The sequence below is a fragment of the Rhodamnia argentea genome, chromosome 6, assembly GCF_020921035.1.
Source record: "Rhodamnia argentea isolate NSW1041297 chromosome 6, ASM2092103v1, whole genome shotgun sequence".
NCBI lineage: Eukaryota > Viridiplantae > Streptophyta > Magnoliopsida > Myrtales > Myrtaceae > Rhodamnia > Rhodamnia argentea.
The window spans coordinates 20,172,790-20,196,761 of record NC_063155.1 but is presented as its reverse complement, the minus strand read 5'-3'; the positions used below and the strand labels follow the sequence as shown (position 1 = coordinate 20,196,761).

At 39.8% G+C, this 23,972-nt stretch overlaps 2 protein-coding genes and 1 pseudogene across 4 annotated transcripts in view; 2 read left to right on the top strand and 1 right to left on the bottom strand.

Annotated features, from left to right (window-relative positions):
* LOC125315459 (putative disease resistance protein At3g14460) overlaps positions 1-23,972 on the bottom strand; it is a 707,586-nt gene that overhangs the window by 334,917 nt on the left and 348,697 nt on the right. The gene's annotated exons all lie outside the window — the stretch shown is intronic.
* Positions 8,430-13,225, top strand: LOC115734461. Of its 3 annotated transcripts, none has more exons than XM_030665262.2 (9): positions 8,430-8,804; positions 9,311-9,870; positions 10,670-11,058; positions 11,327-11,576; positions 11,667-11,832; positions 11,941-12,043; positions 12,221-12,349; positions 12,434-12,649; positions 12,798-13,225. In XM_030665262.2, the coding sequence occupies exons 2-9, from the start codon at positions 9,636-9,638 to the stop codon at positions 13,074-13,076; spliced, it is 1,767 nt and encodes a 588-aa protein (XP_030521122.2). In that variant the 5' UTR covers positions 8,430-8,804; positions 9,311-9,635; the 3' UTR covers positions 13,077-13,225. The 3 variants fall into 3 exon arrangements, with proteins under 3 accessions (XP_030521122.2, XP_030521123.2, XP_048136497.1); XM_030665263.2 differs by having other exon boundaries at positions 8,430-8,901; XM_048280540.1 differs by having other exon boundaries at positions 8,430-9,147.
* LOC115734351 lies at positions 16,639-22,541 on the top strand (annotated as a pseudogene).

The following is a 23,972-nucleotide window of genomic DNA, read 5'->3' as shown; positions in this document are numbered from 1 at the left end:
TTTTCGTGTTATTTTCTTAGTGATGGTGTGGAGAATTCGCCCGTATGCAAAAAGAAAAAAGACATGAAAGGAGAAAAATGAAATCCGATTTTGTACTTTGCTCTTGTAAAGTCGAGATAACGACGCTATAAATGCCACAGCTTTTGTATGGTGCTTTCTCTAGTTCCATAACCCCTTTTTTTTTTGTTAACCATTTGAGTGCCGTGACTTTTAAAAAATGTTCATTTTGGTGTCATAACTTTCGATCAAGTGCCATCACTAATCGTTCACCCAAAGGCCAAAAATCCGACGTGACATAGCACTTGCAATGAACATTTATAAAAAGTTATAACTTTTAAGTGATCAAATTAAAAAGTTATTTAGTACTCAAGTGATTGAATAAAAAAAATTATAGTATTTAAGTGAGCATCGTGCATAAATTATGACACTCATGTGATAAAAAAAATAATAATGACACTTAAGTAAGTGGCGTATGAAATCACAATGATTATATCATATGGTCCCTATTACATGAATGTGCTACGAAAAGCTCTTAGGATATATTCCCCCACAAATCAATTTATATATTTCTATAGAAAAAGCTTTGATAATATAATTACTCAGCGCCACATTTCACGTTCCGGCCAGGTTGTCATGTGTTGTCTTTTCCCTCCTTTCCCTTTCTAATGGCAAAAAGGAAGTCGTTATCTAATAATTGTTTTCGGCCCCGTAAGAGAAAGCACCAATTTCTCTTTATGGGAGACATTGAGACGGCTGAGAGATTGCTGTATAGATTACTCTGTCCCCCCCTTCAATGTCTATCGTTTCAATCAAAGTGAGTCGTGGGAAATTGCCGAGAACTGGACTTTCCATTGGACATACTTACGTCCGTGGAGGAATATGAGTCCCTAGACTTGTGTGGAGGACAGCGAGCACGGTCGTCGAACCACCAAAGGGGCCGGCGGGACTGAGTCGCGTGATGGTTAGCCAAGGCGAGGGTCACACGGCCGACGATAGTGCCGGACCTTGCTCTTGCGAGGAGCCTTGCATTGCCGGACAACCCTTTTGCCAGGCCGGCAGCAATCCCGTATCCCATGCGTACCGACATGTTACATTTACATCGGATCAGTTTTTTTTTTTTTTTTTCCTATTTCTGCCTTTTGAAATAGAAAAGTTTCACCGCTCATTTATCACAGCTAATGTAGCATCTTCACAAGATAATTTCTTTAGCATGCAGGACAATGCATAGGCTTAAGGATCAGAGATCGACGTAGGTTCCTGTTGCAATTTGCTTAAAGATATCGATTTCTGTCTGACTGCCACTTGGCTATTGCGATGCCACGTCTCGAAAGGAGCTAAATATTCTCGAATTATTTTATCACAACATGTTTGTTAAATTATTTGTCTGCGCTCGTTCTTTGGGAAAAATACTAAAAAAAGTTCTAAACCTATCGTGTTTGTGCTAATTTAGTCATAAACCTTTCAGTTATGCTAATTTAGTCTTAAATATTTTTATATTTTGCCAATTGAGTCTATTCGATCAATTTATGCTGAAAATGGCTGGCATAAATGCCGGCGGCCCTACGTAGCATGGCTGGGGTTGCGTTGGCCTCGCCGGCACTCGCTCTCTCCCAAGCAAGGCCAACCCTTATTGGCCATGGGTTATGGCCGCTGGCCACTGCCAAAAAGAAAAAGAAAAGAAAAAAAGAAAGGAAAAAATAAATGATAAAATATTACTAAAAAATTATGAAAAAGTTCACATTAATGCCAAATGTGCTATGTACGACAATAGGTGTCTACATCAGTAATTTTCAGATTAAATTAGCCAGATGGAATTAATTGACAAACGTAAAAATGTTTAGGACTAAATTGGCGCAATTGAAAGGTTTAGGACTGAATTGATACAAATAAAATAGGGTTAGAACTTTTTTGGTGCTTTTCTCGGTTTGACTGGGGAGGAGATCGTTCTTGAGGCAGCAACGACAACGAGGGTGGTGACAAAGATGGACGATGACAAGTGGGGCCACGGCTATGTGACACAATGTCTTATAGGGGTGATCTGTTTCAAGGTGGGACAGTTCCCACCCTAGAACCGAGAACTACTCATGAAGGGCCAGTTGTAAGAATTGAAAATCAAGAGCCGCCAACTGGTTTTTGAACCCACTTGAAAACCAACCCATCGGCTCCAAGCTAGTTAGCAAAGAGAAGAAGTGTCACTCGAAGATTATGTCTGTCTATCTATCTATCTATCTACTATGGCGCCATTCCAAGATTCTTCCTCCGTGGAGAAATTCCTCATTGCATCATAGTATACTGCAAATTAATCGGTCGGGTTTTCATGTGGACCCTCCAGTTCCGATTTGGGTGGGTGGAGCCGAGAATCGGACCAATTCAAACGGAAATTACTTAAAATCGGCCGATTCGATCCGATTCCGACAATTCATGATTCGATTTGGTCTTTTGCTTGCCCTTCAGTGTCTCGATGGGTAACGTAGGTGAGGCGGAGGCTAAGGGGTGGGGGTAGAGCGAAGAAGGGAGAGTAAGGGGGAAAGGCCTTTTTAGGATTGATCAAGCGGATTTTGATCCGGGTGCGGATTGAACACAAATAAAATTGTCCATACGTCGTGGCGTGTTTAGAGAGAGCAGATGGGACAAACGTGGAAGATGGCCGATTTGCGATCGAAAAGAACATTGATGTTGTCAAATCGTCAAGTACATCATTGGCAACAAATCATGATGATCTCTAGATAGAGGAGCATGATTTCAAGATAAAATCGAAAATTAAAAATTAAAAACTGTGGGAATTATTCCGATTCCAGGTTCTAAAGTACGTAAGGTAGATTTTAGATTTTAAAAATTGAGGAACATGTTTTAATGGATAGGTTCTAAATTTCACTACTTAGAACCTGGAACATAAATCCTAAAATAAATCTTCATACTTTTCTCGGTACATGTCTTCGCACAATCCTATAATATTTTATGGCGTCCGATGATGAGTATATAATCTGGAGCAAAATAAATTTTTATGTTCCGGATCCAAAAAAATGAGGAACCCGTTCCAACGAATTAATGTTAAGATCTAAATGTAATTTGTACAGAACCGAAATCGCTCACCTTTACTTCCCCTTAGTGGTCATAGCGTTTACTCTCATTTTGTTCAACTAAAAATTAAAAAAGAAAAGAAAAAAAATTGATAAGTTCTTGGGTACCCTTGAACCGACTTTAGAACTTATGATAGTGTAGGTTCCAGGTTTCAGGGTACGACAAATAGGTTTCAAATTCTAAAAAATGATGAACATATTCTGACATGTAGGTTCTAAGTTTCAAGTATAACTTATAAGGAATTTGAAACCGCTCACCCTTAATGATCTCCCTTAATCATCGCAACAGCTGAGTTTCAATGGAGCCCACAGAGCGCAATGCTTTGCAAGCGACGAACGACTCGTCGATTTCTTGCTCGTGACTTTTAACTTACTATTACTAGTTAATTGCGGTCAAGCCAAAGTTGTGACTCCCAAAACATTTGATTTGATGATCAAGCGAAAGTGGTACATCTTGTTTCGAGTCATATCATCTCAATGTCCATGTTATCTACAACAAAGAAGAAAACCATTAAAAAAAAAATGACACCAACTCTCCGAACTGACGTTATGAACTGGGGCATTCAGGGATTTCAAGAATAGTTGTCGGAAATCACTCGTTCAATTATAATATTTACTTATCTGAATCGAGGCAAATGTTACAGACCACATGAATGGATTTAACAAGTTTATTAAAATTACAGAGCGTTTCATGAACCTCCAAATGGCCAGACCTATGCGCTCGTGTCCGCGAATGATGTGAAGAACTAGTAAAAGAATCTCACACATACTTTAACGTGAAATTATCATACCAATTCAGGCATATCATCAAGAACTAACTACACTTGTTAACGATTCAGTTAAAAGTAGACTAACCATGTCACCGAGCAATTTGTAGAAAAAACTTTCCGATGATTTCATTTATATCAAGTGATTCACATATCATGTTGTGTTACATAGATAAACCTAAGAATGGATCTGTGAAGTAATGTAATAAACTTTTAAGCATCTCAATAAGTGTGTTGTTTTTAAACACCCGATAAATTGTTATTACATCACTTTTTATTTTATTCTTTAAATTCAAGGCAATTGTTTTTTTATGTTATGTGGTTCTTTATTTACTCGCTGCTGAAATATTCTAGCTCAACCAGTTAAAAACCATAGAGAAATTAGAGAAAGACCGGGAAAAAAAGATGGAAAAATGCCGATTCGCGATGAACGCTATTTATTGTTTATATGCCACAACTTGGCAAGTCAATCAATAGTAAAAAATAGCTCAATCCTAAATTCTAGATGACATCAAATAACATGAATCTAAAAGGAAAAATGACATAAATAATCCATGAATTTTTTCCCCAAAATTCAATGTGATCCTTGAACTTTAAACTGATATTCAATGTGGTCCTTGATTTTATATTTGTGGTCTCTTAATTTTTTATATATGTTGAGCTGTTTAATATTGTCCCTTATCTTCAATTATAAAAGAAGGATTATATTGATTTCAATATACCAAAAGTCTATGGATTATATTGAACAAATTAAAAGTTCAAGGACCACATTGAACAAATTAAAAGTTCGGTGATCATACTATATATTGGATCAAAGTTCGGGGACCGTTTGCGTCATTATCTAAATCTTAAAAAAATTGGAGATTGTTAATTCAGGTGAATTAGGTGGGCTCTCTTAGTGTAAAACATCTAGTTTTCCGCAGGACTTCGCTCGTGGACTAACGAAAGTTCAATCCCGATGAAGCTACAAAAGAAAGTAAATAAATCATCCGTCAAACACGTCGCTCCATACATATAAAGTTCATTTACAGTCACGTAGGGAAAAAAAGGTGGATAAATCCTCCATACATAGTTACATGCTTGTAATATATAATTCAGTGGCAAACCTACTTCTAAAAGGCCAATTATTCATTCCGTAAGCATCTTAAATCAGTTAAATATGAGCTATTGAGTAGGTTGCGCCTGTTGACACCAATCTTTTAAAAAGAGAACTCGAAAGGATTCCATTCAAAGAGTACCGACTCAAAAGCAATTTGCACTCGATGGATAAGATTTAAACGGAGGACGTCCCGTTCTCGAATTGAAAATTTCGTGGCGACTCAGCCGTCTTAAATATTTTACAAACAAGAAGCTAAAGAAGCTAAATTCCAAGCTGCTGTGAAGATGCTAAAAGGCCACCATAAATTTCGTACCAAACCCTATTTTTTTTTTAAACTCGCAATGATCGATGTAGTGTTCAATTTATTCCCAGCCAGGTGCCCAATATTCAAATCCCAATTCCCAATCAATGACAACATTCTTCGGGGAAGTTCCCTCCTCACTCCTAATTAATTTTCTTTTGCTTCGTTGTAGTAAAGAAAAGTTTGCTGGGGGCCCACTAGTCGCCGTTGAGATCAGAGGGAGTCAAGGGCGTGGTCAAAGTCAACCGATCGAACGCTCCTCAATGAAATATTGAACCCAGGGGGAGGATGTACTCTTAACGGCCCCGCCTCGGAGTTCCTGTCTTCTCATCATGTCCCACTTTGCGTCCGCACAAATCAAGGCCGCCCCACGCCTCAACTCCCCTCTTAATTACACAATCATTATTATTACATTGACTATACTCATTGCTACATTATTATTATTATTACCCCACCACATCTTCCTTGGGAAGAAAGTATCATATGTAAATGACCATTTCTAACCTATGACCTCGAAATACTTCTGAAGCATTACTTCATTAGAAAAAACACCGATTATTGTCTCAAAAAAAGTTAAGGGTTGATTATTTTTTCGCAGCAGAGGATAGCAATTCTCATTGCATCAATATATCTGTGTTGGTTATCGTTATCTCTGTCTATACATTCCTACGAATTACCAAAAAAAAAAAATCCTAAATTTATTATAATTGCATCAATTCGATCTGATTATTATCTTTTACTAATTAAATCCTAAACCTTTTGTATTTGTGTCAATTTAGTTCATTCGGACAGTTTTGACTGGCCGGTCTTGATATCACATATATATATATTTATGTTTTTGAATTTTTATTTATTCCCTTCTTCCTTTGCGGTCGTCGGCCTTTGGCAAGACGATGCAAGTAAAGGCAACATTTTTACAAAACACTTGAGGTGATTTGAGAATGGCTGAGCAAAAACTTACGAAATCAAAGCCGCAAGAGTCTATGGATCTAGCGAGGGCGAGCCTCGCTCGAGGCCGGCGAGGTCAACGCTCGCTAGACACAGCCGAGGTGACCTTGCTAGCCTTGGGCAATCTCGCTCCTATGAGGCGCTTGGGCGGCAAGGTTAGACCTTGTTAGATTTGACGAGAGCGAACCTTGGCGGCTCTCTCGCCTATGGTCAATTGCCGCCCATCGACGATGTTGGCGACTACAGAGGAAGAAGGGAAGCAAATAAATAAATTGAAAAAAAATTAAAATATTATTACAAAATTGCCATGATCCGTCGACAATATCTTAGGAATTGGAGACGTTCAGTATTCTATCAAAAGATAGTTCGATTTTGATTTCTCGAAGAATCAGAGAAAAAAGTCATAAATTTAGGGACAAATTTCAAAAAAGGGTCCCAAACGTCTTCATTTTATCAAATAAGAGTCTAAAGTGGATTTTGTTTCAAATAAGAACATGAAGTATTTTCATTATCTCAAAGTAAGGCCTGAAGTGATTATGGTTGTTTTAGATAAGGGCTTGATTTTGCCGGCCGGCCCGACCAAATTTTCCACCAATCGAGGGTATTTTTGTAAAAATATAAATTTAATCTCATTTTTTATTAAATTAAATTTAAACAAAAAATCTAAAATAGAATTTAAAAAAAAAAACATATGTGAGAGGATCGACCTCCCGCCCGTGACCACTGGCGACCACATTGACCCGCGACAAGGGCCTGCTGGCCTTCTCCTAAGTCGGGAGTGGTCCCCAACCCTCGGTCCGATCCATGACGATGGTCGCGACCCTCAATCAGACTTGTGTGAGGGTTGTCGACTCTTACCCGGATCCGAGAGAGGGCCTGGGGCCTCTCCCGGCTCAGGCGAGGGCCGGTAGGCCCTCGCCGTTGGTCGGCAAGGTCACCGGCCCCCGCCGAGGCGTAGGTGACCCCGACGACCATGGCCGCCGCACCACCGGTGGTGGGGAGATGGCCATAGGCGGGAGGTCAAAAATCTCCCGCCCATGTTCATCTTTTTTTTTGGGTCAAATTTTCTTGAAAAATAAAAAAGAGAAAAATAAAATAAAGTAGGAAATGATCAAAATGTCCCTAACTAAACCGACCTCGGCCTTTTTTTAGAGACTAATATAGTCACTTGAGATCTTTATTTGAAACAAAGTGCATTTTAGGGCCTTTTTTGACACAACTAAGCAACTTCAGGCCCTTCTTTGAAACAATGCCCACTTAAACCATTGTTTGAGAAAATAAGGGCATTTGGGGCCTTTTTTGAAATTTTCCCTAAATCCGGGCAGCTCTAGACATAAAAAGTAGATAATTTGTTTGTGAAAATGAGCTGACCTGGACAACTCACCGGTTAGGCGGTTACCTTTTACTAAGCCAGTGAGAATCACGAGACATGGGCCTCGGCGGTTGGGGCACCGAGCGAAGGTTCACATTTCTTGCCGCGCTAATCGTACGGCTATGACGCGTCGATGATCCCGCGTACCGCTCGAACCGGGAAATACGAACGATCAAATATTAAGATAAAATTGTAAAAATAGGAGGAACAGGAGAAAAAGAAAATGAAAAAAAAAAGGAAAGAAAAATGAGGAACAGTTGTCCTTAAAACCCCCAAGTCGCGAGAAACAACCTCGAACTAGAAGACGAAGTCACGCGAAGGGACACGTGTCGCCATCTTTTGGTTACCCCGAGTCGCTTTTTCGCGTACACGTCACCATCTTCTTTCTGGCATCCCCCACCACGTCACCATCATCACCGCTCCCAAGCTGAAACCAATGAAATCTCCCTTCTTACACCGCTTTTTTCCGGCGCTCTCCTTAGTAGGGATTTGGTCAATAAATGTCTGCGTTAATCATAATTCACTATCTTTCCTAATATTATGAATAAGTCTTGTGCTAAAAATCGTTTTTTTTTTAATGGAGCATGATTGAAGGAGCGAGCAATATCCGTGTAAAACTACTGTGGATCATGGGCATCTGCACGGGATGAAGCCATGTACTCGATGATTCGTGAAACCACTGATACAAAGATGGTTAAAAAAAAAAAAAGAGAAGCGTCTCAGAACACTGTGTTAAGGCTTTTATGATAATTCTCACTTAAATATGATTAAGATCTTAATCAGCCTCTGCTTTTGCCAAAGAGAGGAAAGAAGAAAGGAGCAGCTGTTTTGACGATGAAGCAAGTAAAAACTGGGACCCAGATTGATAGAATCCATGCTCACCTGCACCAAATAAAATCTCGTCACCATCATTTCTTACTTTTTTTTTTTTTTAAACTTCTTGCTCTGTTTTGAGGAGTTTGATGGCTCAGGAAAAGACTGCTCCAAGTGTACAACACCACCCACCGGGTGCAGTGCATATCTGTTGCTATTAGTCAGTCGAGAAATGTCTGTTTGCTTCTTGAGAATCTGAAAATTTCAAAATAAAAAAAGGAAGAAGGAGAAGAAGAGATAAAATTTTGTGTCCTCTTCCCGATGTCTCTTTTCCGACACTCCCGCTCTCTCTGATCCTCCCGCATATTCCACTTCGTGGGACAAATTTGAGCGCCTGCCGTTTCTGGGTTCTATCTCTTTACTTGTGAGCTCTCTGCTTCTTCTTCTTCTTCCTTTTTGGGATGCTTATCTTGAGCAGCTGGTGCTAAAGGAAGCTTCTTTGCGTTTCTTCTGCTAAAAAGGTTGGGCCTTTGCTTACATGAACAACAACGGATTAAATTCTTTTCGTACTTTGTTTGTCAGTTCTTCTCTGTTCTTCCACTTTGTGAAATATCTCAGCTAAAATATCTTGCTAAATTAAAGGGATGGTCGTTTCTCTTTAGAAATCCAAATGGGTGTTGCGCGAATCTCAAAAAATCTGAGCTCTGGTTCTTGGTTGGTTCATCTTCTGATGTTCATGGGCGATATTTTTTGTCTTTTGTGAGCATGTGAATTGTTGAGAGAATTCGAACCTCTGTTTTTTTTTTTCATATCGAACTGCTGAAGCCTCCCTCTCAAATTCTTTTTGGTTATTTTGTTCTTTGTTTTCTGGTGGCCGATCATTTAATGTTTCTTTGTATGTTCTGCAATTTTCTTACATTATTTTTGCAGTTGCTAGGGGCATCGAAGAGGACCACTCAACAACACCCTATCGAGGTCTCTACAGGGAATAGGATGGCTGTGGCTGAAAGCTACTCCTTTGGAAATTACTTGCAGACACCCATGAAAGCATTTCGATTGATCATGACAAATTAGTTGGGCTCAAAGCACCAACAGGGGAAAAAAAGAGAAAAAGAAAGAAGACCTGGTGGGAGTTTCATTCATGTGATTGTACCAAAACAGTTGGGGGCTGACAGTCCATGAAATTATCAGTGAAGCTATTATTGTTTTCTCTGGGTCCTTGTGCTCTCCAGTTTTGATAGATAATTGGCAGAAAATGGAAGCTCAGTCGAATCAGAAGGTGATTGAGAGAGTGGTTTCGCAGAAAGCTCTGCAGATGGGAAGCTCATTTTCGTGCCAAGTCTGTGTGGTAGGTTTTCTCTGTGGAGTGTGTCTCACCACTCTGTTTCTGGCTGCTCTCACTTCTTTTGGAGCATTTGGGTTCAGCAGAGTCTCGTTGTCTGCAATTTCAATGGGGATTTCACAGGGGAATTCGAGCTCAAACATCATCAGTGAGTCTTGAATTTAATCTTTTTTTCATTATTTTGCTTTCTTGTTCATACACGTCGATGATAAATCGTCAGCTATTATAAGTGATACTACGTTGATAATCTGATTTTTGAGATAAACTACTTACTTGACTTCTGATACTTTTCTACTGAGGATGAAATCGTAAAAGTTTCAATTGTTACAGTAAATTTCCGCAACATTGTAGCTTATTTCTTACTTTAAGGAAAATAATGGGGAAGCAAAACTTTGGCGCATGTATGGGAGTTAAAGATGGCCTTCTTTGCAGTATTCATTCATCTGAAAGTTCCATGGTTTTCAGAGAAATTGTCGGCATAGAGTGAAGATTAAGGTGGAAAACAGATGAAAAGCTGTAATTGGGAATGATGGAATGGTGTAAATGAAGCAACTTGAACCTTTTAGTTTTGCTTGTTCAAGTCATTTTGTTGATTGACCTTAGACTTTGACCTGACTGGAGATGCAAATAACTTGGTTTCCAAACAATTAAGATCATGATTCGTCTGGGAAATTTCAACAGATATTGGATATTGTTCTCTCAACGTTAAGCAGACCTTCCATGTTGAAATGTATGTCGCAATGAGCTTGGAAGAGAAATGAAGTGAAAGTGATCACTTGAGTAAATTATATCTTCCGTGACAGGGTGTGCGAGTTGCTGGCTTAAAGATTTCCCTGATAAATTGCAGCAAATTGGCTAATTTACTTGCATATGCTATGGCGACACCAATTCCATTGATCCAATTCTTTTTTGGAAGCTCAATCAATTCTTTTGCCTACACATTGCAGATATCTTCACAAGGCCAGATCAAGATTTTGATGTAAAAAGGCCCGAGCGAAATGTTGATTCAGTGCCAAGCAAAGAGCATCAAGACAGAGAGAGAGTCTCTTTGCTTTATTCAGCTTGGAGTGCTTTACTAAAAGAACCTGCGGATGGAAGAGAGGAATTACGTAAATTAGGACTGAGCAGATCCACAGTACCATCTGCTCCTCATTTGGAGGACTGCAAAACGAACGCTCAAGTAAATAAGCGACTCGACAGCTACACTGAGAACGAGATATTTCCTCCGTGGACTAGTTGGAAAGGATTATTGGAAATGCACTCGGCATCGACAAATGATGAGCAACTGAAGAAATTCAGGCGCCGAGAAATATCTGGAGGTTCTTATCCTCCTTGGGTATGCTTCTTCATTCTATAAATCCTCCAGAGATTTTTCTCTTGGAACATCATGCAACAGTGATTTGAAATTGCGCAAAAAGATGACATCACTTAGCTAATAGCAAGTGATGTTGACTAAATCATCATGTTGGGGTACCAAGTTTGCGCCATTTCCTGAATCTGTTGCTTTTTGAGTAAAAAAATGAATCAGCGTGCTTTGGTAGGAATGACATATAAAACGTTGGTCTTGGTGTTTCTAGTGATTTAATTCCGGGAAGCATATGCAGATCACTGGGTCAGATCAAGAAAACTATCCTCTCACGAGAAAAGTTCAACGCGACTTATGGATCCATCAGCATCCTTTGAACTGCAGCGATCCTAGCGTGAGATTCCTTGTGGCGGACTGGGAGAGATTGCCCGGATTCGGTATTGGAGCTCAAATCGCCGGAATGTGTGGGGTTCTTGCCATTGCTCTCCAGGAGAAACGGGTCCTCGTCACTAACTACTATAACAGAGCCGACCACGATGGTTGTGCGGGTATGAGCCAGTCCTTTCGTGTAGCTAATTGTAGGTATTCACAGAAGTTCAAGATTTCCCAATTGACAAGTCTAGAATTGTCCTTCGCAGGATCAGCGCGCTCAAGCTGGTCATGCTACTTCCTCCCTGAAACATCCCAGGAATGCCGAGACCGTGCGCTTGAGCTGATTGGCAGTCATGATGCTTGGAAAAGTGGTATTGTCACTGGGAAACAAAATTACAGTTCGAAGCAAATGTGGGCGGGCCGAATACCCAAGTAATTTAACTCCGCTTTACCCTTTTTCAGTCAAGCTGAGTTAGCGATCAGCAACATTCAACCTGTTACTGTTTCATTCTATTTATCTAAATAAGAATTCAAATTCAGATTATGGGGGGATCCTTGGACTTCCCTGCAGCCGACGACTGAAATAAACGGAAGTTTAATTTCACGTCATCGCAAAATGGACAGAAGATGGTGGCGAGCACAGGTACAAAAATACTTGGCTATATGCATCAAAAGGTTTTTAAGTTTCCCCAGTTTCATTATGCAAAAGAGCGATAAGAATAAGCATCGTCAAGCGTAAAGATGATTGCATTCTGTTCTGGCATTCATTTTAAGCTCAGATCTGTGATTCTTGGCAATGAATACTAATGGTATTTTTCAGGCAGTGCGCTACTTGATGAGGTTTCAAACGGAGTACACATGTGGCTTGATGAATACGGCACGCCAAGCTGCTTTTGGAGCAGAAGCTGCAAAGATTGTCCTCACAGGCCTACCTGAAAAATGGCCACAGGTTTGTGGTGTTAGTCCAAGTGCTCCTGCTGCGGGAAATTGATCATCTTCAGCTGGCCATCTCCTGAGAAATCTTCTATTGCAGGAAGCCATGGACAAGCCCATGTCAGACATCGAAAAGTTTGTTTGGTCCAATCACAGACCGTGGATTCCTCGCCCAATTCTCAGCATGCATGTGAGGATGGGCGACAAGGCATGCGAAATGAAGGTTTTCGGATTCGAAGAGTACATGCGCCTCGCCAACCGTATAAGGAAGCGGTTTCCACACCTTAGCAGAATATGGCTTTCCACAGAGATGCAGGTTAATTTCCTATTTCACGCACGTTCTTCTGTTTTGTCGTCTGATATTCTTTCTAGCAACATTCACGGTTTGCAAGCTGGAACAATGAATCGTGAATTACCTTCGGCATCGAGTATCTTTATGATTGGAACATGCCTGTTGCCTCCAGGGAGTCATCGATAAGTCGAAATCACATGCGAGCTGGAACTTCTACTACACGGAGGTGAGGCGACAAGTAGGCAACATCACGATGGCCGAATACGAGGCTGGCCTCGGGAGAGAGACGAGCACGAACTACCCACTCGTGAATTTCTTGATGGCGTCGGATGCTGACTTTTTCATTGGGGCGCTGGGTTCAACTTGGTGCTTCCTCATAGACGGCATGCGAAACACCGGGGGGAAGGTAATGGCCGGGTATTTAAGCGTCAACAAGGACCGATTTTGGTAAGAGAGCATCGAAGCCGTGCATGTGCCGTTGCGTGATCGCGATTTTGCGTGTTTCTTCTGCATTCACGCATAATGTATATACTCGTCATGTATCAACTCAATGTACAGAACAAGCAAAGACGTTCAATGCATATCCTCAATGCAATATATACTTACTAAGGTTGGTTTCCCGAATGGAGCACAGGCTCGACTTTAAGGCCGGTTTCCCTCATGTTGCCCTGAATAAGAAGCATATAAAAGCGTGAACAAATCCATTTTAGTAGGGGACAAAAAAATTAAGCTTATGTCACATTTAGACCTAATAAAATGGGTCATAAATATATTTCTTAACCCATATATTATATGAGTTACGCATATTTAATAAATGAAATTAAACCTAATATGAATATTAAATGGGTCGTAAATGAGTCTATATTTATTCAGACACAACCTACCTTCGTGATCCTCCATTTTTCTCGCCTTTTCTCAATCTTGTGCTTGTTCAATCTGCACTCTCATCTAAGTTTCTAAATTGGGTTGATTATGGAAGTGTGTTAGGATTCTAGTGGCATTACACAGCTTGATATAAAGGGTCTCATTGGGGTGACAACCAACATGCTAAGAGCTCGCCGAGACGGGCGGGCATCATCATTGGGATTCCAAGCATTTCGCGTTAATAACGTGCAGCTGAAGAAATGATCGAAAGAAGCGTGTGATTGACGAGGCCGTATTTGCGGTTTTCAAGCTCCTGACCGCAGTTATTAAAACACAGCGATTTAGTCATTGCTTACGACTATTCAAAATATGCATAACCAGCGAGAACGTCCGGGATTGGAAATCACTAGTAATAGAAAAGCTTGTGCAAGTTGGGGTCTTTGTGCAAATAGTTCGGGCCTCCCTTTTTCGTCCCTGCTGCCGAGATTGCCGCCGCCGCATTCTGGCCCAACCACCGTCGCCTTTCAAGCCACATCACATCCTGCGGTCGCTTTGCTGTCTTCTCCCCATCTTCACCGGCAGGGGTAACATCGTTGGGACCAACGGCAGCGCGCAGTGGCAAGGCAACTGGCGAGCTAGAGGCTGACGGTTGGGATAGAGAGAAGAAAAGAGAGAAGGGGAGAAGTTTTCTAGGATTAATAGAGGAGGTTTAATCAGGTACAGATAAGCATAAGATGAGTGATCATACGGTTTAATAAGGATGTGGCCGATCTTACTTCCATAGCATTTCAAAGTACCATGGTATTTAAGACAAAGAACAAAACCATTTAGAAATAATAATAAATAAATAAAAACTCCCGAGGTAGGTGTTGCTTGTTGGGGTCAAGGCATTTAAGGATAAGAACTAGAAGGCGGCTATTAAACATACTAATTACGCGCAAACTAATCAAAGTCAAGGGGGACGGTAGAAACTAAATGATTGGATTTAGTTGATCTATGAGATTTGGAAGGTGTTTCTGGGTGGGGGTTGGGATTATTAAAGAAGTTCTAAACCTATTGTAATTATGCTAATTCAGTCCTAATTTTTTTGTACCGATTAAGTCATAAAACTTTTATATTCGGAAAAAATGTTAAAAGGTGTAGAAAAAATAAATTCGAAAAACAAACACATTGTCATGTCGGCATCGACCGGCCAAATGAACCGAATTGACATAAATGCAAAACGTATATAGCTGATTTGACACAATTGCTATGTATTTAGATTTTTTTTTTTTTTGGTAATTCTCAGTTTCATGGACCTCTAGATGGCGGAGCCTATGTGCTCGTGCCCATGAGTCATAAAGAACTGGTAAATAAATATTAAACATCCTTTAATGTGAATTTATCATGCAAATCCATGCATATCATCCATATTATTCCCGGCTTCTTTCATCTTCTTGTTCCTTTTTGAAATTAGCTTTGCATGGATCAAACTAAGTACACCTAATTCACCGAAGCCATTGTCTTTTTCCACTACGTGATGAACTTTCCATAGCTTTCTTAGTTTTTTCTTTATTTACTTTGATCGCATTAGCTTGAAGCAATATTGTCCTAACATGGCATAATTCACTTCCTATGTTACCGATAGTAGCCTTTTGCAATTTCAACCATGTCTTTTTCCTTCAATTTGATGCTTCCTTCATTATGAAAAAGGTGTCTCAAGTTACTAACATATTATTTTATATTCCATGAATTAACTTGAAAAATGGAAATATGAAGTAATGTAATAAAATGTTGAGTTAGTCAATAAAATGTTAAGTACACTCGAGATCGCCATCTTAGTGAAGTCAACCACGGAAAACCGTATAGAATAGTGTCTCTCTGTTTGGAGATTCCTGGGTAGGTTCCCCTTTTTAGTTCAACATTACGGCAAAACTTCAATTTTGGTCCCTGAACATGCCTTGTTTTTTCCAATTAAACCCTTGAACTTTTAATGTTTTCACTTTTTACTCTTTCTAGAGGAGTCTAATGACCCGGCCAGAGACTGCTCTCAAGTGTACGACCCACTCAACAGGTGCAGTGCTTACCTGTTGCTGTTAGTCAGTCAAGACGTCTGATTGTTTCTTGAGACTATGAAAACACATTGTTGGAACTAATTAATCAGAATTAATAATCCATCCATAATGGGCTAATAACCGCATGGCGGTTACCTGCAGTTACCGTTTTTGAATAAAAGAGAAAAGGAACCTACATGGTTCATTCTACTCTTCCAAGAACTCTCCAAAAAGGAAAACTCTCTCAAAAGTCTTTGGCACTCGAATTGACGACAAAGTCTTGCGAGGCCACATTTCGGAGACATTTAATTTATGGACAGTGGGTACGTTTCATTGCTGGTAAAGCAGAACAAAAGGAGAGGATAATCTTCGAAATGGCAAGAAGTATTCTAAAAGTTAAGGATTTACTAAAGAAGTTTTAATTAAAAGCCAGTGCGAGTGTTGTATTTGTCTAAGCATGCGTCCAACAATGAAAGCGTTAGGAAGAACCCCATAAGCGGCTTGGAGCGACAACAAAGAATATTTTTTTATTCCTTCGAGTATTTTAGTTCGTGACTCATCCCCATATACCAAACGGACGGAGAAAAAAGTTGGATGATCAAAACCACAAGTGCATCTTCATCGGCTACAGTGACCTGATTAATTATAAGCCATATAATCCAGTCATGGAGAAAGTAATCATTAGCCAAGGAATCCTTTTTCTAGGAAGAAGCTAGGGATCGGAACAAAAAGGTTGAATTGAAAAGCATCACTATCAAAGAGAAACACATATGAGAGAGAGAGAGAGAGAGAGAGAGAGAGAGAGAGAGAGAGAGAGAGATCTTCAACTGATGATTCATCTCCACCTATTAGTTCATCTTCTTCATGAGTTGTTTGCAGCGATCTAGGGAGATGCCAACAACAAAATTCAGGGACTATGTGGTTGCCAAAAATGATGATAGTGATAGTAACTAAATTACTTATGAAATTATGGTAATTTTTTGTTATGTGAGCCCTTATTTTACAATGAAGCAGCTGTAGATGAGAAGTGGATTTAAGCAATGGATGAAAAAATCCTTTCCATTGTGAAAAATGACACATGGGTGCTAACTTCTTTGTCATATGGTAAGAAGCTCAATGGTGTCAAGTGACTGCAAGACGAAATATGGATGCAATAGTCAAGTGGACCATTACAAAGTTAGGCTAGTCATCGAAGGCTACAAGCAAAATCCAGGTGCAAATTATATCAAGTATTTGTACCAGTAGCTTGAATTAATATCATTTTGATGATGTTAGCACTTGTACCTTAGAACTATTGGAAAACTCATCGAATGGATGTGAAATCAATGTTTCTCAATGGTTTTCTTAAAGTAGAAGTCTATATGGAGCAACCACAGACTTATGGGAAGAAAGGGCCTGAATTTTATCGATCCAATTCTCTTTTGGGAGTTCAAACAATGTTTTTTTCACTATACACTGCAGATGTCTTCACAAGGTCAGATCGAGATTTTGATCTGAAAACGCCATTGGGAAATGTCAATTCAGCGCAAAGCGAAGAACAACATCGAGATACAGAGAGAGTCTCTTTGCTTTATTCAGCTTGGAGTGCTTAACTAAAAGAACCTGCGGATGGAAGAGAGGAATTGTGTAAATCAGTACAGAGCAGATCCACAGTACCATCTGCTCCTCATTTGGAGGACTGCAAGTCGAGTGCTCGAGTAAACAAGCGACTCGACAGCTACACCGAGAATGAGACATTCCCTCCATGGGCTAGTTGGAAAGGATTACTAGAAATGCACTTGGCATCGGTAACTGATGAGCAACTGAAGAATTTCAGGCGCCGAGAAGTATCTGAAGGTTCTTCTCCTCCTTGGGTACGCTTCTTCATTTTCTGAATCCTCCGGAGATTTTACTTTTAGGACATCACGCAATACTGATTTGAAATTGTGCAAAGAGATAACATCCCTTAGCTAACAGCAGGTGCTGTTGACTCTATGATCATATTGTCATACCGGGTTTGCACCATTTCTTGAAATCTATTGCTTTTGAAGAAAGAATGAATTAGCTTGCTTTGGTAGGGGTGATGACCCGGCCAGAGACTGCTCCCGAGTGTACAACACGCTCAACAGATGCAGTGCTTACCTGTTGCTATTAGTCAGTCAAGACATGTTTGATTATTTCTTGAGAATCTAAAAACACACTGTTAGAACTAATTAATCAGAATTAATAATCCGTCCATAATGGGCTAATAACTGCATGGTGGTTACCTTCGGTTATCATTTTTCAATAAAAGAGAAAAGGAACTTACATGGTTCATTCTACTCTTCCAAGAACTCTCCAAAAAGGAAAATTCTCTCAAAAGTCTCTAGCACTCGAATTGACGACAAAGTCTCGCAAGGCCACATTTCAGAGACATTTAATCTATGGACAGCGGGTACGTTTCATTGCTGGTAAAGCAGAACAAAAGGAGAGGATAATCTTCGAAATGGCAATAAGTGCTCTAAAAGTTAAAGATTTACCAAAGAAGTTTTAATTAAAAGCCATTGCAGTGTTGTATTTGTCTAAACAGGTGTCCAACAAAGAAAGCATTAGGAAGAACCCCATAAGAGGCTTGGAGCGACAACAAAGAATATTTTTTATTCCTACGAGTATTTTGGTTCGTGACTCATCCCCGTATACCAAACGGACAGAGAAAAAAGTTGGATGATTAAAGCCACAAGTGCATCTTCATCGGCTACAGTGACATGATTAATTATAAGCCATATAATCCTGTCATGGAGAAAGTAATCATTAGCCAAGGTATCCTTTTTTTAGGATGAAACTAGGGATCGGGACAAAAAGGTTGAATTGAAAAGCATCGCTATCGAAGAGAAACACATGAGAGAGAGAGAGAGAGAGATCTTCAACTGATGATTCATCTCCACTTACTAGTTCATCTTCTTCATGGCTTGTTCGCAGCGATTGAGGGGGATGCCAACAAAATTCAGAGACTATGTGGTTACCAAAAATGATGATAGTGACAGTAACTAAATCACTTATGAAATTATGGTAATTTTTTGTTCTGTGAACCCTTATTTTACAATGAAGCAGCTGTAGATGAGATGTGGATTCAAGCAATGGATGAAGAAATCCTTTTCATTGCAAAAAATGACACATAGGTGCTAACTTCTTTATCATATGGTAAGAAGCTCAATGGTGTCAAGTGAGTGTGCAAGATGAAGTATAGATGCAATAGTCAAGTGGACCATTACAAAGTTAGGCTAGTCATGGAAGGCTACAAGCAAAATCTAGGTGCTTATTATATCAAGTATTTGTACCAATAGCTTGAATTAATATCATTTTGATGATGTTAGCACTTGTACCTTAGAAATGTTGGAAAACTCATCGAATGGATGTGAAATCAATGTTTCTCAATGGTTTCCTTAAAGAGGAAGTCTATATGGAACAACTACAAAGTTATGGAAAGAAAGGGTCTGAAATCAAGTTTACAAACTAAAGAAAGCATTATATCGGCTAAAACACGCACCTTAGTTTGGTACACACATATCGACGGGAATCTGTAAGGGTATAATTTTCAAAAGTGCTCCTATGAGAAAACATTGTATATCAAGTCAAATGCTAATAACGATACAATATTTGTGTGTCTTTATGTTGATGGCTTAATTTTTGTAGAGAGTTGTGAAAAGATGCTTGTTGAACTTAGGGAGGCTATGACTAGCCAATTCGAGATAAAAAATTTGGGTTTGATGTCTTATTTTCTGGGCTTTGAAGTTAAGTAGACAAATGATGGTATATTTCTTTCATCAAAGAAATGTGCTCAAGATATTTTGAAGCGAATGAAGATGAAATCGCTAAGATCAATTCCCACCCCTAGGGTAGAATGATTGGACCTAAAGAAACAAGGAACCGATGAACATAGCACCTTTTTTTTTTTCATTTTTCTAACATAGATGGATAAAAAAAGAAGAAGAACATGTTGACTCATCATATTGAAATATCCACGTGATAAAATCATGTCTGATTTGTCATTGTAGCAAATGGAATAACTCTATTAAAATTTACCAATGTTCATGGACCACATTGAAAAAATTAAAAGTTTGGGGACAACATTGCACATTTGACCAAAGTTCAAGGACCGCTTGCGTTATTTTTCCTATTGGATGCTTCATTGATTATCTGATTTCTGAGATAAGCTACTTGGCTGCTGCTAATTTTATGCTGAGGGTGAAGTTGTGAAAATCACAGGAAATTTCTCCAACATTTTACTTTATATCTTACTCTAAGAAAAACTTCTAAGGAAAAGGAAGAGAAGCAAATTTCGGTCAATATATTGGGATCAAAGATAGCCTTCTTTGCAGTATTTATTCATCTGAAAGTTCCATGGTCTTTCTGGATATTAAGAGGGGAAACAAATGAAAAGTCATAATAGGAAATGATGAAATGGTGTAAATGAAGCAACTTGGACCTTTTAGCTTTTCTTGCTCAATTTAGTTTGTTGATTGACATTAGGCCTTAACTTGGCATACAAATAATTAATCTCATGATTCTTTCTGCGAGATTTGGACGGAAATTGGACATTGTTCTCTCAACCTTCCACGTTAAGATGTATACCAAAATTGCAATGAGCAGGTAGTGAAAATGATCATTTGGTTCATTTGTTTAGTAAGGGGGTGCGTGACATGAATTTTATCAATCCAATTCTCTTTTGGGAATTCAAACAATGTTTTTTTCACTATACACTGCAGATGTCTTCACAAGGTCAGATCGAGATTTTAATCTGGAAACGCCATCGGGAAATGTCGATTGAGCGCCAAGCGAAGAACAACATCGAGATAAAGAGAGAGTCTCCTTGCTTTATTCAGCTTGGAGTGCTTTACTAAAAGAACCTGCGGATGGAAGAGAGGAATTGTGTAAATTAGGACTGAGCAGATCCACAGTACCCTCTGCTCCTCATTTGGAGGACTGCAAGTCGAGCGCTCGAGTAAACAAGCGACTCGATTGCTACACCGAGAATGAGACATTCCCTCCATGGACTAGTTGGAAAGGATTACTAGAAATGCACTCGGCATCGGTAACTGATGAGCAACTGAAGAATTTCAGGGGCCGAGAAGTATCTGAAGGTTCTTCTCCTCCTTGGGTACGGTTCTTCATTTTCTGAATCCTCCGGAGATTTTGCTTTTAGGACATCACGCAATACTGATTTGAAATTGTGCAAAGAGATAACATCCCTTAGCTGACAGCAGGCGCTGTTGACTCTATGATCATATTGTTATACCGGGTTTGCACCATTTCTTGAAATCTATTGCTTTTGAAGAAAGAATGAATTAGCTTGCTTTGGTAGGGGTGAACGAATGAAATGTTTGTCTCTGCGTTTCTAGTGATCTAATTCCGGGGAGTGTTGGCAGATCACTGGGTCAGATCAACAAAACTATCCTCTCACGAGAGAAGTTCAACGCGACTTGTGGATCCATCAGCATCCTTCGAACTGCAGCGGCCCTAGAGTGAGATTCCTTGTGGCGGACTGGGAGAGATCTCCCGGAGTTGGTATAGGAGCTCAAATCGCCGCAATGTGTGGGCTTCTCGCCATTGCTCTCCGAGAGAAACGGGTCCTCGTCACTAACTACTATAACAGAGCCGACCATGATGGTTGTAAGGGTATATACTACTTCTTTCGCGTGGCTAATTGTAGCTATTTGCAGAAGCTCAGGATTTTCCAATTGACAAGTCTTGAATTGTCCTTCGCAGGATCAGCACGCTCGAGCTGGTCATGCTACTTCCTCCCTGAAACATCCCAGGAATGCCGAGACCGTGCGCTTGAGCTGATCGGGAGTCACAACGCATGGGAAAGTGGAATTGTCACTGGCAAACGAAATTACGGTACGAAGCAAGTATGGCACGGCCAAGTACCCAAGTAAATCTAACTCCACTCTACACTTTCTTCATTCAAGCTCCCTTAGGGATCAGCGACATTCAACCTGTTTTTAATACAGCTTATGGGGGGAATCCTTGGACTTACCTGCAGCCGACGATGGAGATAAACGGAAGGTTGATTTCCCGTCATTGCGAAATGGACATAAAATGGTGGCGAGCGCAGGTACAAGAATACTTAGCTATATGCATCAAAAGGTTTCTAAGTTTCCCCAGTTTTGTTATGCAAAAGAGCGATAAGAATAAGCAGCGTCAAGCGTAAATGATGATTGCATTCTGTTCCGGCATTTATTTTAAGCTCAGATCTATGATTCTTAGCGATGAATATTAATGGCATTTTTCAGGCGGTACGCTACTTGATGAGGTTTCAAATGGAGTACACATACGGCTGGATGAATACGGCACGTCAAGCTGCTTTTGGAGCAGAAGCTGCAAAGATTGTCCTCACAGGTCTACCCGAAAAATGGCCACAGGTTGTGTTATTAGTCCGAGAGATCCTGCCGCAGGAAATTAATCTTTAACCCGTCGTCTCATGAGAAATCTTCTATTGCAGGACGCCACGGAGAAGCCCATGTCGGACATCGAAGAGCTCGTTAGGTCCGACCACAAACCGTGGGTTCCTTGGCCCCTTCTGAGCGTGCATGTGAGGATGGGCGACAAGGCGTGTGCGATGAAGGTGGTCGGATTCAAAGAGTACATGCGCCTCGTCGACCGCATGAGGAAGCGGTTTCCTTACCTTAACAGCATATGCCTTTCCACAGAGACGCAGGTTAGTTTCCTGTTTCACACACTTTGTTCTGTTTTGTCGCCTGATACGATTTCTAGCGACAGTCATGGTTCGCTCTGACATTAAACGAGACGACGAATTGCGAATTAACAATGGCATCGAGTGTCTTTACGATTGGAACATATCCTTTGCCTCCAAGTCGAGATCATATGCGAGCTGGAACTTCTACTACACCGATGTGAGGCGACAAGTAGGTAACACTTCGATGGCTGAATACGAGGCGAGCCTAGGAAGGGAGACAAGCACGAACTCCCCGCTTGTGAATTTCTTGATTGCATCGGACGCCGACTTTTTCATCGAGCTGGAACAACCCTTTCATAATTAGAAAAGGGAAAAACTCACGGTGTCACACTAGGCAATCTTTTTGTTGTTTACATCAGTATCAGTTTTCACACTTACAAGTTACAACTATAAAAGAATTTTCCCAATATACAGCAGAAATTTAGGGCATACAAAATTATAGCAGACATGTGTGCCATTAGTAGCTAGTAAAAGAACCTCTTTTCCTCAATATTACTTTCCTTTGCTCCAAAACTCCATCAATCTCTTACTTGAAGGCTAATCTTAAAAAAAGACAATACTTTTTCTTAATTTTCACCCATCTTTACAACCCAAATTGTCCTAGTGCGGCATCCTCATCACTAACGATGGAGGTTAACTGAGGCAATGCACAGCCTCAATATCTCAATGGTATCTATTAACATACCATTGGAATTTTTGCACCAAGAATCTTCTTCAATGATAATATCCTTCATCTATCAGTTGACAAATGTGAAGATATTTCAATTCAATATGCTTATGATACTTCAACTCGATGTGCTTTGTCCTATACCAAAATACCATTTTCTTTGCAAAATAAATAGCACTCTCTGGGTGTCACTAAAAAGAACACCGATATCTTGTCAACTTCAAATATAGCAACATACTTTGCTTCAGTGATTGATAGGGAAAACGCACTTTTGAAGTGTCACACTCCAAATCTTGCAAGAATAGGGGTAATGACACAATCGTCCTTCCACCAAAAGGACACAACCTTCTCAAACATAAGCATGATATCAAAATATATGTCCAACTATTTCAACTCAACTCATATCCAAAACGCAACTATCAAAAGCTCTCCACTAATAGGGCTCTCATCTTATTTGTTACTAGCTAAAGAACCTAAAAAGAAGCATGATATCAAAATATATGTGCAACTATTTCTAACTCAACTCATATCCAAAACGCAACTATCAAAAGCTCTCCACCAACAGGGCTCTCATCTTATTTGTTACTAGCTAAAGAACCTAAAAAGAATGGAATGAATGGAGTGAGCAATCACAGTTCACTAAGTAGTGCATGTCTTTTGTAAGTAGATCAAGCACCCAGTATACATGCATATTTACAAAACCATATCGAAACTCATTTAATTTAAATCCACAGTATAACATATACTTTCTCATTTTCGTTTAAACCGCAAGGCCAAATTGAGTTATGTGAATCTTACAAGTGCACAACACCCTAGACTATCAACCTTCTATACTTTCTCATTTTGATAACTTACAAATCAGACCTCGCAATTCAAATTTTGCTTAATTCTAAATTTATGGGCTAATTCTAAAAACCACTCTGATTAGAAGAACAAAGGGCTTAAATTCTTATCCATTGCTAGAAATTGAAGTAAATCCGGCTTGGCGAGGCTTCCTTGGCATGCATTGAAGGGAACCAATCCCCATAACTATACATACGAATTACAAAATTAACATGCCCAAATCAA